The sequence below is a fragment of the Chionomys nivalis genome, chromosome 8 (assembly GCF_950005125.1).
Source record: "Chionomys nivalis chromosome 8, mChiNiv1.1, whole genome shotgun sequence".
NCBI lineage: Eukaryota > Metazoa > Chordata > Mammalia > Rodentia > Cricetidae > Chionomys > Chionomys nivalis.
The window spans coordinates 95,867,821-95,881,540 of NC_080093.1; the positions used below are offsets into that span (position 1 = coordinate 95,867,821).

At 55.4% G+C, this 13,720-nt stretch overlaps 1 protein-coding gene across 9 annotated transcripts in view; it reads right to left on the reverse strand.

Moving 5' to 3' along the window:
- Arap1 (ArfGAP with RhoGAP domain, ankyrin repeat and PH domain 1) overlaps positions 1-13,720 on the reverse strand; it is a 57,942-nt gene continuing 44,222 nt past the window's right edge. For 7 of the 9 annotated variants that reach the window (XM_057777235.1, XM_057777238.1, XM_057777231.1 and 4 more), the window contains 19 exons: positions 11,883-12,018; positions 11,534-11,636; positions 10,701-10,896; positions 10,377-10,428; positions 10,102-10,265; positions 9,787-9,999; positions 9,412-9,517; positions 8,888-9,035; positions 8,716-8,802; positions 8,561-8,629; positions 8,272-8,389; positions 7,024-7,137; positions 6,725-6,870; positions 6,174-6,206; positions 3,418-3,500; positions 2,380-2,430; positions 2,219-2,282; positions 808-957; positions 1-549 (listed from right to left, as the gene is read on the reverse strand). In XM_057777235.1, coding sequence (XP_057633218.1) covers positions 532-549; positions 808-957; positions 2,219-2,282; positions 2,380-2,430; positions 3,418-3,500; positions 6,174-6,206; positions 6,725-6,870; positions 7,024-7,137; positions 8,272-8,389; positions 8,561-8,629; positions 8,716-8,802; positions 8,888-9,035; positions 9,412-9,517; positions 9,787-9,999; positions 10,102-10,265; positions 10,377-10,428; positions 10,701-10,896; positions 11,534-11,636; positions 11,883-12,018 — 2,051 coding nt within the window. In that variant the 3' untranslated portion in view covers positions 1-531. The remainder of the gene's footprint in view (positions 550-807; positions 958-2,218; positions 2,283-2,379; positions 2,431-3,417; positions 3,501-6,173; positions 6,207-6,724; positions 6,871-7,023; positions 7,138-8,271; positions 8,390-8,560; positions 8,630-8,715; positions 8,803-8,887; positions 9,036-9,411; positions 9,518-9,786; positions 10,000-10,101; positions 10,266-10,376; positions 10,429-10,700; positions 10,897-11,533; positions 11,637-11,882; positions 12,019-13,720) is intronic. The other 2 variants (XM_057777237.1, XM_057777236.1) reach the window with 1 other exon arrangement.

Sequence of the window (13,720 nt, forward strand, 5' to 3'; positions counted from 1 at the left end):
ATACAGATATATTTATATTATCAAAAAGTATCCAAAGTCAGGGAGGGGTAGCAGACAGCCACAGCCTGGGCCTCCCCGCAGCATACACCAGAAGTGGGCTGACATCCCCAACTCCAGCTTTCAGCCTATAAAGCTTCCCGAGAGCTCCCTCCCGGACTCCTAGGAGTCCTTCAGAGTAGCAGCCTATGGAAAGGAGATAGGCTCCCTCCCAGGTGAGCTCCCTCCCTGCGGGACCCCAAGCCCTCCAGCCCCTTTGGCAGAGCTCCTGATTTCTGCCCATCTCTCCAGCCCCACAAACTCAAGGAGAGTGACCCTGGGTGAGCAAGCCAGGCCAGGAGCATTGCATGACTGTTGAGCAGGGGAGGGCCCCTCCCTCCCAGGAAAATCTCATTGCCAGCCCCGTGCTGCCCAGCCAAGTAGCCTGTGCTGCAGTCAGGATGCTGGGATGTAGGTATGGCTTCCCCGTGCATGCAGAGCACGAAGGTGTCTCAACAGGAAGGCTTCCAGGAGGCAGTGCCGGTGTTCCAGAGCTCAGACGTGACGGAGGAGCTGCAGGAAGTGGAGAAGCCCAGATCCTGTAAGTGCTTTCTGACAGTAAAAGGGACCAGCTAGCAACAGAGTCGATGCAGAAATGTTAGCAGCTGGGGTTCCCAAAGCCAGACAGAGGGGGCCCCAGAAACCTAAGGAAAGGACTAGAGGAGCTCTGAGAGAAATTGGGGAAGGCAGGTACCCAACCAGGTCTCCCCTCCCTCCTGCCCCTGCACCCACCCCCCGCACCCCCGCCCCACAGGGCCCACAGCCACTTACAGAGAGGGGATCGGCGGTGAAAGCCGCCACACTCCGGCGCATCTCATTTTCACTGCCACGCAGAGGGATCAGCGATACACTGCCCATCCGGACCTCGGGCACTGCCCGGGACACTCTAGAAGGCTCTGAGGGCCATACCAGGCCTTCGTGCTAGGGAACAATCAAGAAGGGAGTGCTAGGGTCTGGGCCACATCTCAGTTTGCAGGCTCAGCTCCTGATCCACCCACTCTTCTTGGAAAAGCCTCCAGCTAGGAGCTGAGCTGGCGCTCTCAGCTCTGACTGAGGCTGATGAGAAGCGGCTGTTTGCAGATGACCAGATCCCAGCATAAACCAGTCAGCCAGATTACTCAACGACTCCCATGTCTGGATCCACAAACCTCCCGAAGAATGCAGCATCAAGAAAATCATTTCCCCCAGAAGATACTGTCTGTGCCTCCCCTTCTCACCAACCAAGAACTGCTGAAACCACTGTTTCCATTTAAGCTTCAACTATCAGGAAGCTCCCAGCTAAAATAATATAACTGCAGAGAAAGAATTCAGCCCAGAGCCCTGGTAGTTTTGAATCTCTTCTCCCTAAACAGTTCTGAACTCTGTTGAACATCTGTCTAACTCATCTGTTTCCGCCTAAGCAGCCTCTGGCCTTGCTCTGGCTCAGGGGTGGTTCCCCAACCCCTGCAGCGTGGGTGTGGCCCTTCAGGCTCTGTCCCCTGCCTGCAGGTGCTGAGGGAGCTTACTCCTACACAGCCACTCTAACTCACTTGAAACTAGAGGATTAGTTCAGCCTCCTGAGTGTGGTCTCAAAGCTCTTACAATTTGCTGCTGACCGATGCAGGCCAACCTCTGGCACGCCTGGCTTCTCCCCTTGCAAGTGTTGAATATGGTCGTTTTAGTGAGAATGGCCCCCATAGGCTCATATCAAATGCTTGGTCTCCAGTTGGTGGAACTGTTTGGGATTAGGAGGTGTGGCTTTGCTGGAGGAGGTGTGTCACTGGGGGAGAGGCTTTTAAGTTTCAAAAGTCTATGCCAGTTCCTGTTAGCTTGCTCTCTCTCTCGCTCTCTCTCTCTGCTTATGCGTGAGGTATAAAGTCTCAGCTATTGCACCAACACCATGGCTGCCTGACGCTGCCATGCTCCCCACCACAGCAATCAGAGACTCTAACCCTGTGGAACTGTGAGGCCCCCAAACTAATGCTTTCTTCCTTATCTTTTTTACCCATAGGCCTTTAGATATGCTGTTTCCTCTGCCTGCCCTTAAGCAGGCCTTTAGATTTGCTTGTTTCCTCTGCCTGCCCTTAAGCCACTCCTCTCTGTGCGAATCTCCCTGTGTCCAGAGACCTAGTTCCCATGACGCCATCTCTACTGCTGGCACTCTCCCTGGTGTAGCCTCTGTAGGAGCCCCTGTACCCAGTACCTGTACAGAGAGGAAGGTGGCAAACCACTCCCGGAGTTCCATCTGCGTGTCACAGCAGAGGTACCTGTGGAAGGCACAGGTCGGGTTACTGCCCAGAGCCTCTGCCAGCCCCGTCTCCTGCCCATCTCCCAGCCCAGCCTCAGAACGGGGCCCTGGCTCACCACTGCTGCTTCTCGTGCTTCTCCGTCTCATGCACCACTGTGAAGCCCCAGCTGCAAGGAAGACCCAGAGCGGCCGTCACTTGACACTTGCCAAGCAGCCTGGGCAGAGCCGAGGCAGAGCCGAGGCAGAGCCGAGGCAGAGCCGAGGCTTCCCCTAGCGCAGCACACTGAGGCCACTGCCCCTTCCTCTCCCCACCCCAACCTTGGACCTGAGATGAGGACGCTGTGTGCCTAGCACGGTGGAGATACTGAGTTCAACCCTCAGCACCAAAAACCAAAAAACCACCCAACCGTACTGATGCCTGCCCAAGCTTACTCAAGAGCCAGAGTCCAGCCAGGCATGGCCAATAGATGAGGAGAAAGTTAGAAAACCAAGTCACATGACTGCAGTGCCTACCAGCCACAGTGGCATGCATCACTTTTCGACTTACTGAAACAATATACTCGGGGTTGGAGAGACACCTGTTCTGCAAGCATGAAACCTTGCAATCACATAAAAAGCATGAAAACCTTGCAATCACATAAAAAGATGGGTATGACTATGGGTGTCTATAACCCCAACACTGGGGGGCAGCGACAGGCAGGTGGATCCCCAAAGCACACTGGCTGGCCAGTCAGCCTAGCCCAGACGCTGAGCTTCAGTGAGACCCTGTCTCAAGGCAATGACGCAGAGAGTGAGGGGGGCGGACACAGCAAGTCCTGCTCTGGTGTCCACGGGAGCATGCGTGAGTAAAGGCAGCCAGGGGCTCAGTGGCAGCATCGTACACACATAAGCCTGCCCCAAGATCCCTCATATACTCATTCTCCACAAAGCAGACCAGCGATTCTCAAACATGAACAGGCACTGTTACCCGAACATCTGAGGAGACACTGAGTCCTGGGCCCTATTCACAGAACCCCAAACCTGACAATCTGTGCTTCTGTGGTGTGCCCGGGTGATGCTCCTGGCCAAGAAGAGCCCGAGTACAGTGCCTCACCACCCATAAAGCTTAACCCCAGCTCTGCCTCCTACTGGTCCTAGCCACTGGCCTGGCTTACCAAGTAGGTGGCCGCAGTTTCTTCTTTACACCCAGGTAGACTCTGAGGCTCTTGACTGGCCACTCCCTCTCAGGCCGGTGACTCTGGGAGGACACTTCATCAGTCAGTGGGTACAGTGGGGAGTGGCTCTTCTGCCAGCAAACTGCCTTCCCCCACCCCCAGCACCCAGGCGGTCCAGGAAGCTTTCTCAAGAAAGCCCTTCCTGTTCATTGTCCAGCCACAGCCGCCACTCTCTGCAGCAGCAGCGTCAGACAGTCAACCCTCAGTCCTCAAGGTAGCCTTCCCGCTGGGAGGGCCAGGGTGACGATTCCCAGCCCCTGCTGCCTGGCTCACAGCAGAGGCCGGACACCGCCACCAGCTGGAAGGCAATCTGAATGCTCTCCTCCACAACACTTGGAAGCAGGTTACTCTCCCTCCCTGCCCACAGAGGCTCCAGGGTTGACCGTGTGAATCGAAGCTTGGGGACCCGCAATCGCTAGCACTTTGGCCCCATCAGAAGGCCAATGTCTCAAGCTGAAGCTTAATGGCTGTTCTGTATGATAGGCCAGAGGGAGGAATTCCCAGTGGTCTGAGACAGGAAGCAAAAGACCCATACACCAGCGTGGGGAACCAGATTACTGAAACATTTGCCTGGGCCCCACCTCTGCATATATGGGTCTGGGCTTGGAAGAAGCAGGCTGGCTCAAAGGCAGAGGGGAGGGGATAGGAGCAGTGACCTTCTGCTTGAAGGTCAATGACCTTCCTCCTGTTCTGGGAGTCCTCTACTTAGAGTCCTTCCTGAATCAGGCACTCCTGCAGCCAGCAGGACATCAGGAAGGGCAGTAGGGGGAAGAGGATGCAACTGGGGCTCCAAAACTGAGCCATCCCCACCTGGGTCCCCATCATTGCTCCCAGCTGTCCCCAGGCATGGCTCCTCTGCAGAAGAGAGGATGATCTGGCTGGGAACCAGAGGGTCCTTCTGTGTCAGCTCAGGGATATGGCCAGAGCCCCTGTATGATCCAGGGCCTCGGAAAGGAGAGCACCTCACTCAACAATCACAACATCTCCCAAAGATCCTGGAACACACCTGGCTACAGGTGTGGGAATCAAGAAATGGGGTGGACAAGGAAGCGAAGGCTGTGATAGAAAACGGGATATGGGCGGAACACAGGGAGGAAGACCTGCTCCCCAACAGGCAGAGACGAAACTGAGACACTGAAAAAGTCAGCTTGAGCACTAGGAGGCAGAAGAAGGAATGGAGTGCACAGCAGTGCACAGCAGCCCCGGGCAGGGCAGGAGGTCGACAGCCCCTCATCTGGAAACACACACTGCAGGCCTGAGAGAGCAGGAGGCGCCAAGACTCTCCCTATAGGGCTTGCACTTCCAGGCAGCTCCGGGTTCTGGCTCCACTGACGTCCAAGGTCATGGGCAAGGAATAAAATTTATGCTCATGGTACCTCACGCTGGTGCCATGATTTTTCTAGAATATGCCTTTCTCACGTGCTCCAAGGTCTAGACAACAGAAGGTCTTGGGGTGGGGACTGAGAGGCCACAGAGTCTGCTTGTATGAGACCACCCTAATTTCAAATAGTCTTTCCTGTGGCCCCATGAACCAACTGACGTCAGCATCACCAGTACTTCAGTGTCCTCGCCACATGGGCTGGTTCTGCCAGGCAGAGGCCCTGCAGTGCTGACAGCATTGCCTGCTTGCACTGACAGCCTCCCGGCTGTACCCTGAAGCTCTCCTGGCCCCTCTCTCCATGCCAAGAGATCAACAGCTGCCTCTCCAGGTGTCTCAAGCACCCCTTCTCCTCCTACCCAACACGATGGCTTCACTCTGCTCCGCCAGACTAAGGAAGCACCTCTAGGATGGCCAGGGGAGATAACGTCTTAGAACCATGCTGGACTGACTGCGGGAGTGAACAGGCTCAGAAGGGAATGAGAGACCGTGAGGAGGAAAAGACAAACGGAGGTGCTTGCTGGGTGTCGTGAGCAGAGGAACAATGTGCAAAGACACAGAGAGGAGACGCTACACCAAATGATGGATCCTCCACGGCAGCAAATCTGTTCTCATGCGTTCAGGGGATGCAGGGGACTAGAAAGGGCTGGAGACTGTGCTGAAATCGCTGCAGGACCTCAGGCTAGAACACTATGCTTGGCATCGCACCTCCTCCTTCCTTCCACATAACCATCCGTACTCCGTGTGCCCTAAAGCACAGGTGCTACCCACAGGGTACCACGGAAAGTAGATTCTCAGCTGAACCCGAGCCAGGGGCAATCCCCAGGCAGAAGTTACAGGCTGGGAAGCCTCGAGAGGAAAGTGGAGGGCCCCTGTGGGTGGCCAAAGAAAGCTGGGCCACTAACTAGGGAGGCTGGGTGGGCACATCCCCCCGATGAAGAATGTTCTGGTTTGGCACCTCAGGGTCAGCAGTGTCAAGGGCATCAGACAGCTGCAGCCCTTTGTCTGGGTTTGGAAGGGGGGCAGCTCTGAGAGGAGCAGAGCAAGTGAAACAAATTTAATCAAACTTGGGTCTCTATTGCTGGCTCCAAAATGTCTTCTCTGTGTACTATGGAAAATTCTAGTATCACACCAACTAGAGACCCTATCTTGAAGAAAAGCTTTTAGTTTGGGGCTAGGAATGAAAGGCCAGTGACCACTGGTAAGGACAGGAAACCATGCTTGGGGAGAACCAGGAGCCCTGACCGTCCCTAAGCTCCACCCGGCTTGCCTGGGCCCAGGTGATATAAGGCAAGGCAGTTGGCCCACAGCTACTCACGGTCTCGGGGGCCCCGCTCCACGGCCTTTGGCTCTGTTTGATAGAGGAGCAGGGTTATGAAGGGCATCAGTCCAGTCTAGAGCCAGGACAGATTATGTAGGTAGTGTGAAGGGAAAGGGGAGGGGGTACAGGCAGGGCGTGTGTGTGTGTGTGTGTGTGTGTGTGTGTGTGTGTGTGTGTAGAAGATGGTGGTCCCAAGAGGTCTGGTCTAGGACAACACCTGGCACGCAGGTAGAGCAGGTCAGGAGGGCTGTGTCCTAGGAAGGGGCAAAGTACACATGGCCACAGCTTGGGACTGCTGTCATGGAGCATACGCTTGTGAGAGCTGTGACAAACCGCAGACACACTGTGGGAGCATGCATATGATGTCATGGCAATCTCATTCACTCCCAGGCCTCAGGGGGCCCAACAGAAGACACAGCTATGTCAGCCTTTGTGTTGCCGAGACCCTCAGATGGGGACCGCACGCTTGGAGACCATGAGCGCCAATGCAATGTTTGCGTACGGTGTCTGAGCGCACGCGGGACACAGGTGTCCGTCACAGGGCTTACCCGAACCTCCTTGTAGAGTCGTAGGCAGCTGCTGTTGAGAATGAAGTAGCGATCGTGGAAGCCACCCGAGGGCAGCCCCAGACCCAGGAGGCTTCGGTCTTCCCGGAACTTCATCATGCCGTGCTTGGTGTCCCCCACACGGCTGGCTAGGGGAGGACTGGAGTGGGCATGGGCTATACTACCCCCCTACCAACCTCAGGGCCCCACGTCATGTCCCAGCCTCCATGAGCGCCCCACAGTTCCACCATGGGCACCAGGTCCTACCCTGTCCACCCTCATCCCCTACGGGTCCTACTTACCCAGATACAACAGCATGGCCTCCATGGACTGGTACTTCTTCACCACCAGGTGGCTGTCGATGCCCAGCCCGTGCACAATGGGCAGCACCTTCTCCGCAAAGTGTAACGGGCGCTCTGCGGAGAAGCCACACCATTGTCACTGGATCCACACGGTATAATATCACCAAGGGCAAGCACATGAGCACATGTCATCTACATGCCTCCCCCTCCACCAGCATCAGAACATACCATAGTTATGATCACCCTTTCCGTAAGCCAGCTTCTGCCTTGTTACACCTAGCTACAACCAAAACCAACCCTGTACTATCTCTCACCCATGTGTCCACAACAAACACTGCCCCTGCCCAGACCAAAAATACTCCAGTTCCTTCCACCCTCGCAGGTTAAATCTGGTATGTCCCTCTGCACTGTCCCACAGTCTGGCTTCTACGGCCTCCAGTGTATTCTCCCAGTCTAGTAGCAAACCGCGTCTCCTCAAAGCCCTGCCACTAACCATCAGATGGCCCTGCATGTGGCTGCCTCCACCTTCAATCCCACCCTGTGTTTCCTCATGTCTTGGAGGGCTCAGCTCGGTGCTGGAGCTGTGCACTTTCTGGGACCCCGTTCTGTCTTTATCAAGGACCCCTTGCTCTTTCTCACAGCAGGCTCAGGACTCCACAACCATTGGTCCTGCCATAGGCTCGTCAGACGGCCTGAGTCTTCCCTTTAGTCAGCTAACACCACGGTGGTTGTCTGTTTCTGGGAATGATCACAGTATTGGCATTTCCATCATTACCAGACTGACCCCTGTGAGCAGAAGAACCATGGACTATTGCTTGGCTCCTCAGCAGATGCGTACGTCAACAACAGTTCCACCTCTCGTCCCAACACCACTCCCTTCACCACAAAAGGCTTCAGTCAGCCCACTCACACCACAGACAGGCTTTCCCAGGATAGCCATCTGTTTGTACGATCACTACCACCACCTTCTTCACCCCGAGAGTAGTATCACCCTACAATCCTATTGTCCTTCTACAGCAACGCCATTCTGACACATGGGAGAGCATCATCGTGACTGGCACCACCTGCCCCTCCCCGTTCACCATCAGCTCTAGCATAGCCACCACCTGGACCTGCTAGCTTCCATCACCACCAGCATGGAAACCACACATGTCATTAGGGTGTCAGCAAAAAGTGTCATCCAAATCCTCTGGGTCCCAGGGGGCAGGAGGAATGAAGGCTAGGCTGAGGCCATCCATGGTCACTCACCTGCCTCCTCCTTCTCGTTGACCTCGAAGCAGGTCCAGTAGTCCTTTTCCCTGATGCTCACACTGCGCCGGTCTAGGATCTCCAGAACAAGCTCCTCTGCTGTCATGGATGCTGGGATCTGCAGCCACCCAAGAGATCAGCCAGGCCCAAATGCGTCACCACAATCCCCTGTGATTGTGGCCCCAAACCCACTCCTCCCTGGGTCCACTGAGCCCCAAGATGCACAGAGGAGGCATTTGGGGATTCCCATACATCTCAGAGGGGCTCAGCCTGGCCCAACAGCCCCTACCTTGACATGCTGTTCAGTCTCCTCCTTCTTCTCCTCCAGGTACACAGTACAGATGAAGTCACCCGCATGCTGCAGGAGAGATGGGGCTCAGCGAGAGGTCTGGGGAGCAAACGATGCCAGCAGCCAGTACAGACAACCCAAACCCTGGCCTGCACCTGGGTCCCACTGGCAGTGCCAGCTACTCGCATCTTCACAATGGCAGTGACTTCCTCCCTCTGCTTCCTCAGCTCCTCCTCGTCCACCTGGGAGGGGCCAGAAGGTCAGTGCCATCGGAGAGGCTTAGCCTTGCCCACCCCTCCCTAGCCCCGAGCCCCGGCTGGGACGCACGCTGAACACCACCACATAGTGGTTGATGAGATCTTCCACCACTTTGCCTGCCTTGTAGTCCTGCCCGTCTGTCTGGAAGAGCGTGGGCCCAAATACAATGGCCAGGTTGTGCGTGTTCATTTGGTTTGTGTCTGAGAAGCACTGTACACTGGAAGGAGAACGAAGAGGAGCTAGGATCGAGGAGCCTGCCGCCCACCTTCCCCATTCCCATCAGCCCCAAGAGGACAGAGTGGACCCCAATTAAGGAGAGAAGGGATGTATCTCAGGTGCCGGCAAGGTATAGAGAGGGCGGGGAAGTGAGGGCATTTGGCCTCAGTAACCTGGCCCCAAACTGGCAAACAAAAAAAACCCATGGCCTCTATGCTGTAGGAAGTAAACTGAAATACAACATCCAAGATCAGGACAGTCATTGGCTGGTCCCCAGGCCCACCTGCTTGCCCACCTGAGGGCAGTCGGCCAGGAAGAGAGTACAAGAATTTTGTCCACCCGTCCACCCAGAGCCTCTCACTGACATGGTCTCTCACCAGTACAGATGGCTGACTAGGGCCTTCACAGTCGCCCGGTTGACAGGAGGCAGATGCACCAAGAGCTCTCGGTACCTGGAGATCTTTTCCTCTTCATCCTCGATCTCTGGGTAGGGGGAGATGGACTGGATTAGAAACTGGTCCCCAATACCCCCTTCCAGCAGCTTTGCTTCTCATGATGGTGACAGCACTCCCAGGCGCCTAGCAGGGACTGGGACATCTCTGCCCTCCACCTCTAAGCAACCCCATCTCTGTAGCATGACTAGAGGCAGAGGAGCAGAGTAGGCAGAGGAGCTGGGGCCAGCCCCATCCAGAGTATGATGGGGACATCCTGACGTAGGGTGGACAAGGCTGGATGCAGGCAGCGGGACCCACCAGAGGCCTCCAGCCAGGCCAGGCGCTGTGCACGAGTGAAGAGCCCATCGGGCAGGTCCCTCAGGAAGCGTTTGAGCGCTGAGGAGACATCATCCACATGCTGCTCGCCCTCCTTGAGGTGCACAGAGCGAGCGTCCTGCCTCAGGCTCTCCAGGAGTCTCTGGGTCTTAGAGGTCTGACCGCACTTGCGATAGATACCCTCTGAAGTCAAGCCTGGGGAGGGAGTTACACCACTCTTTTTAGAGGGTTCCTAGAAACTGGGGGCTGGGCATCACCAGAGGAGGGAGGTGGCCGGGCCCTTGGAACGGTGCTCACCACACTGTGTGATGTAGTCCACACAGCGGTACACGATCACTGGAATGTCTGAGTCCCCAAGCTGTTGCTCGGACAGTGTGTCTCCCAAGCTGGCTGCTGCTTTCTGGATGGCCCCAAGCCAACCCATGAAGTCCAGTCGCCGCTCACCCTGGATGTACAGTGTCCTGGACCAGAGACAGTCACTGTCCCACCTATATGCCCCTGTGTCCCGCCTCTCCCCAGGCTGTTAGACTGTGTCAGGCTTCTCCAGGCCCCTCAGGGAAACTAGGGCTCACCTCCTCCGTTCTACCAGCACCAAAACTTGGTTCTCGCTATCTCCTTGGATAGCTGTGGAGAAGACAGTCAAAGTGAGGCTCAGGCTTTGTTTATGACTCCCAAACTGCTCCCTCATGAGGCCCTCTGAGATCACACCCTTGGGTTCCACCCACCAACCTAAAGGGTTACTGAGATGTTCTCCAAGGACAGGAGAGGATATTGGAGGGCAGGCTGGGTCATCTGGCCTCAGGCCAGAATAGAATTCAGACTTATAGACAAAGGCTGGGGCAAGGGAACTGGGACAAGGGGCCCTAGAAATTGGGGGGCAAGGTTAATACACATACAAAGTTCTTGCAATCTCCGGAGTTGCAGTGGTTCTTCCCAGGGCCCCTCAGGGAAGACAGCCCGGAGTTCAGAGCCAGCCAAGGCGAACCAGCCTTCCTGAGCCTGCTGGAGGCTCAGGCCAGCTTTGTAGGGTAGGCGCCCAAGCCGCTCAAAGTCCCGGGTTAGCAGGTCCTCAGCCAGGGGAGACACGAAAGCCTAGTTGAGGAGACAGTGGGGAGAGATAAAGTCAACACTGCATAGCCTTCTGGAGAAAGCCAGACTCTTTCCTATCCAGCCACTTCCTTTCCTCCTCCCCAAGGCAGAACCTAGCACAGTGACAGACTTTGGTATCATGTACCCATTTGGATGTGTCCTCTTGGGATGACCCTTCTCTGGGTTTCCACAGTGTCCATACCCTCGGGCATCTGCTACACCACTGGCTATGCTACTGTGTCTGGACTCAGTCTGCCCCACTCCCATGGAAACAACAGACGACCCAAGACTAATACACCCGAGTCCTCAGGGCTCTGGGCTCTGATCCTCGGAAGGCACAGAGAGCTCATCAATGAGCTAATGAGGGATGGAGAGAGGGTACATGGCTCTCGTCTCTAAGGCGGCGCTCTCCTCTGCAGCCTCCTGCCTTTCTCGCTAGTCTGAGTGCACGGCTAAGAGACTCGCTTTCCTGGAGTGCACTGTGCAGGCTACGGTGGCCCGTGTCTTGCCCCTCATAGGTACCAGAGGGCTGCAACCTACGCTTCCCTTCACCTGACGGGTCTGTCCTAAGTCTCCTGCCCCATCAGAACTGGGTCCCACCCTGTCTCTATCACACACCTGCCCGCTCACCCAGGCCCACCTTGGCAATGCATTTGACCCATTCATGAGCCAGCTCTGCATTCTCCAGTCCAAACAGGTACAGCCGTTCTCCCTCTGTGTACACCTCAAAGGTGTGCTCGAAGCTGCAAACAACCAGGATTTACCCTTCTGCTCCTCTCTGCTCCCTGCCCTTATCAGGACCCCTCCCTGGCCTCCCGAGAGGTGGGCACACAGCCCTGGCTGCAGTCTCATGAGATAAGGCCAATGTTTTCCAGTCCTGTGTGTGGCCCTAAGAAGGCCCTGTTCTCTGGGCCAATGTCCCTGCCTCCCCAACCAGAAGCTGAACCTCATAGACCTTGCAGTTTGTGGTTATGGCCAGGGATGCTCACCCATGGGTGTCCAGAGGGGAAACTGCCAGGCACACAATCTCACCAGCCCGGATCTCCCCATTGGGCGTCACTGCCCGTTCGTTCTCGTAGTAACTCAGGACCCCGTCACTAAGGACGCACCAGCGCCGGCTGAACTCTGGGAAGAAGTTTGGTAGAGGACCGTGAAGAAGTCCCCAGCTCTGCTGAAAATCACTCCTGCCTTTTTCCTGGATCCCTGTCCCTCCCCACCTATAGGCTCTCCATTCAAACGCACACTTCCCTGACTGTTCCCCAGCGGCAGCCCTCTGCACCGAGACCCCACCGCTCTCCCCTTTAACCTCTCCATGAACTTTTGGCTTCTATCTTGGAGGTCAAGAGTAATAGAGTCTTGATCCTACTTCCGTTCAGATGTTAGATCCATGCTGCCCTCAATCTGCAGCCACTCTAGCTTCCGTCCACCTTGCTCCCTCTACCTAGAGTGCCAATGGCATAGGAAGTCTTGGGGCCCACCCCATGCCCACTCTTCTTTGCCAGGTGCACACCTCATTGTATAGTCCATCTCCTCCTACGATGGCTCTGAGGATGCACAGAATCCCCAAAGGGCAGAGAAATGGGAACCTGAACCATGAAGGTAAGAGAAGGAACAGAACATCCAAGCCAGGAAGGAAGCTTCAGTAGCTTTCGGCGCTAGCCTCACCAAGGCTCAGCCCTTCCTGGCACCCAAGGTGAGAAGGATGCCTCAGGGGGGTTACATGAATGACATCAGCAGGCAGAGGGAAATGGACCAGGAGCAGCTCAGGGTTACACTGTCTGGGAATCAGAGGGGTGCTGAGAGAGGCTGCCCCTCGTCCCGCTGTGTGACCCGACACTGCCTTCTGAGGTCCATGTGCCCCAAGCCCGTCCACAGAAGCAGCCGGCCCTTCTGTGGGAAGATGTATGTCCTTGGGTACTCAGGCTGCAATAGGTACCATGTATACAAAGATACACAAGGAAGGACAACTGAGCCGGGTGTGATGGCTCTGTCTATAATTTTAGCCACATGGAAGGCTGAGACAGGGACCTTGAGCTCAGGGGTTCAAGGCCCCGGTTCTGGGAAGCACAGAGACTTGTAGAGAAGAGGGGAAAAGTCTAAAAATCAGATGGAACAGTAAGAAGAAAAAACAGGATTGAGGGGACATGCAACACAGCATGAAGTAGCTGGGGATCACAGGAGATCCCTGCAGATGTGACATTTGAAGCGACACTTGGGGCAGAGAGGTGGGTATAAATCTGGCGTGTGTGACAAAGCAAGGACGCGACAGGGCCAGGGCAGAACCAGGAGGGGATCTGTGCTGTGAGAGGGTGGCAGCTGACAGTGGCTCTCGGAGGCTGTGTAAAGGCTGTGCGTTGTTCTTGGAGTCAGGGAATAACGAAAGGCAGCTGAGATCTGAGAGGGACAGCACTGCCTTCCATTCATATCTGGAATAAGCCAGAGGCCCAGCCCAAGACCTCACCCAACAGGGGCTTCATCCAGACTTCAGGCTTGAGGAAACAGCAGCGCCACACCCAGCCCCGACCCCAACCAGTCCGCTTCTCAAGCACCTACTGTATCCAAGAGACTTTCCAGGCGGTTCTGCCAGAGTGTTGTGGAATAGTATTTTAAGACATGTTACATTTGTTTATGCTGTGGAACATTTGTTTAATGATGCAAAGATGTGTTGCATTCTTTTATGTTGCATTTGTTTAACTCTGTGAAGCTGTGATTCTTTGTCTGGATAAAACACCTGATTGGGCTAATAAAGAGCTGAACGGCCAATAGGAAGGAAAAAATAGGCGGGGCGGGCAGGTAGAGAGAATAAATGAGAAGAGAAATATCAACG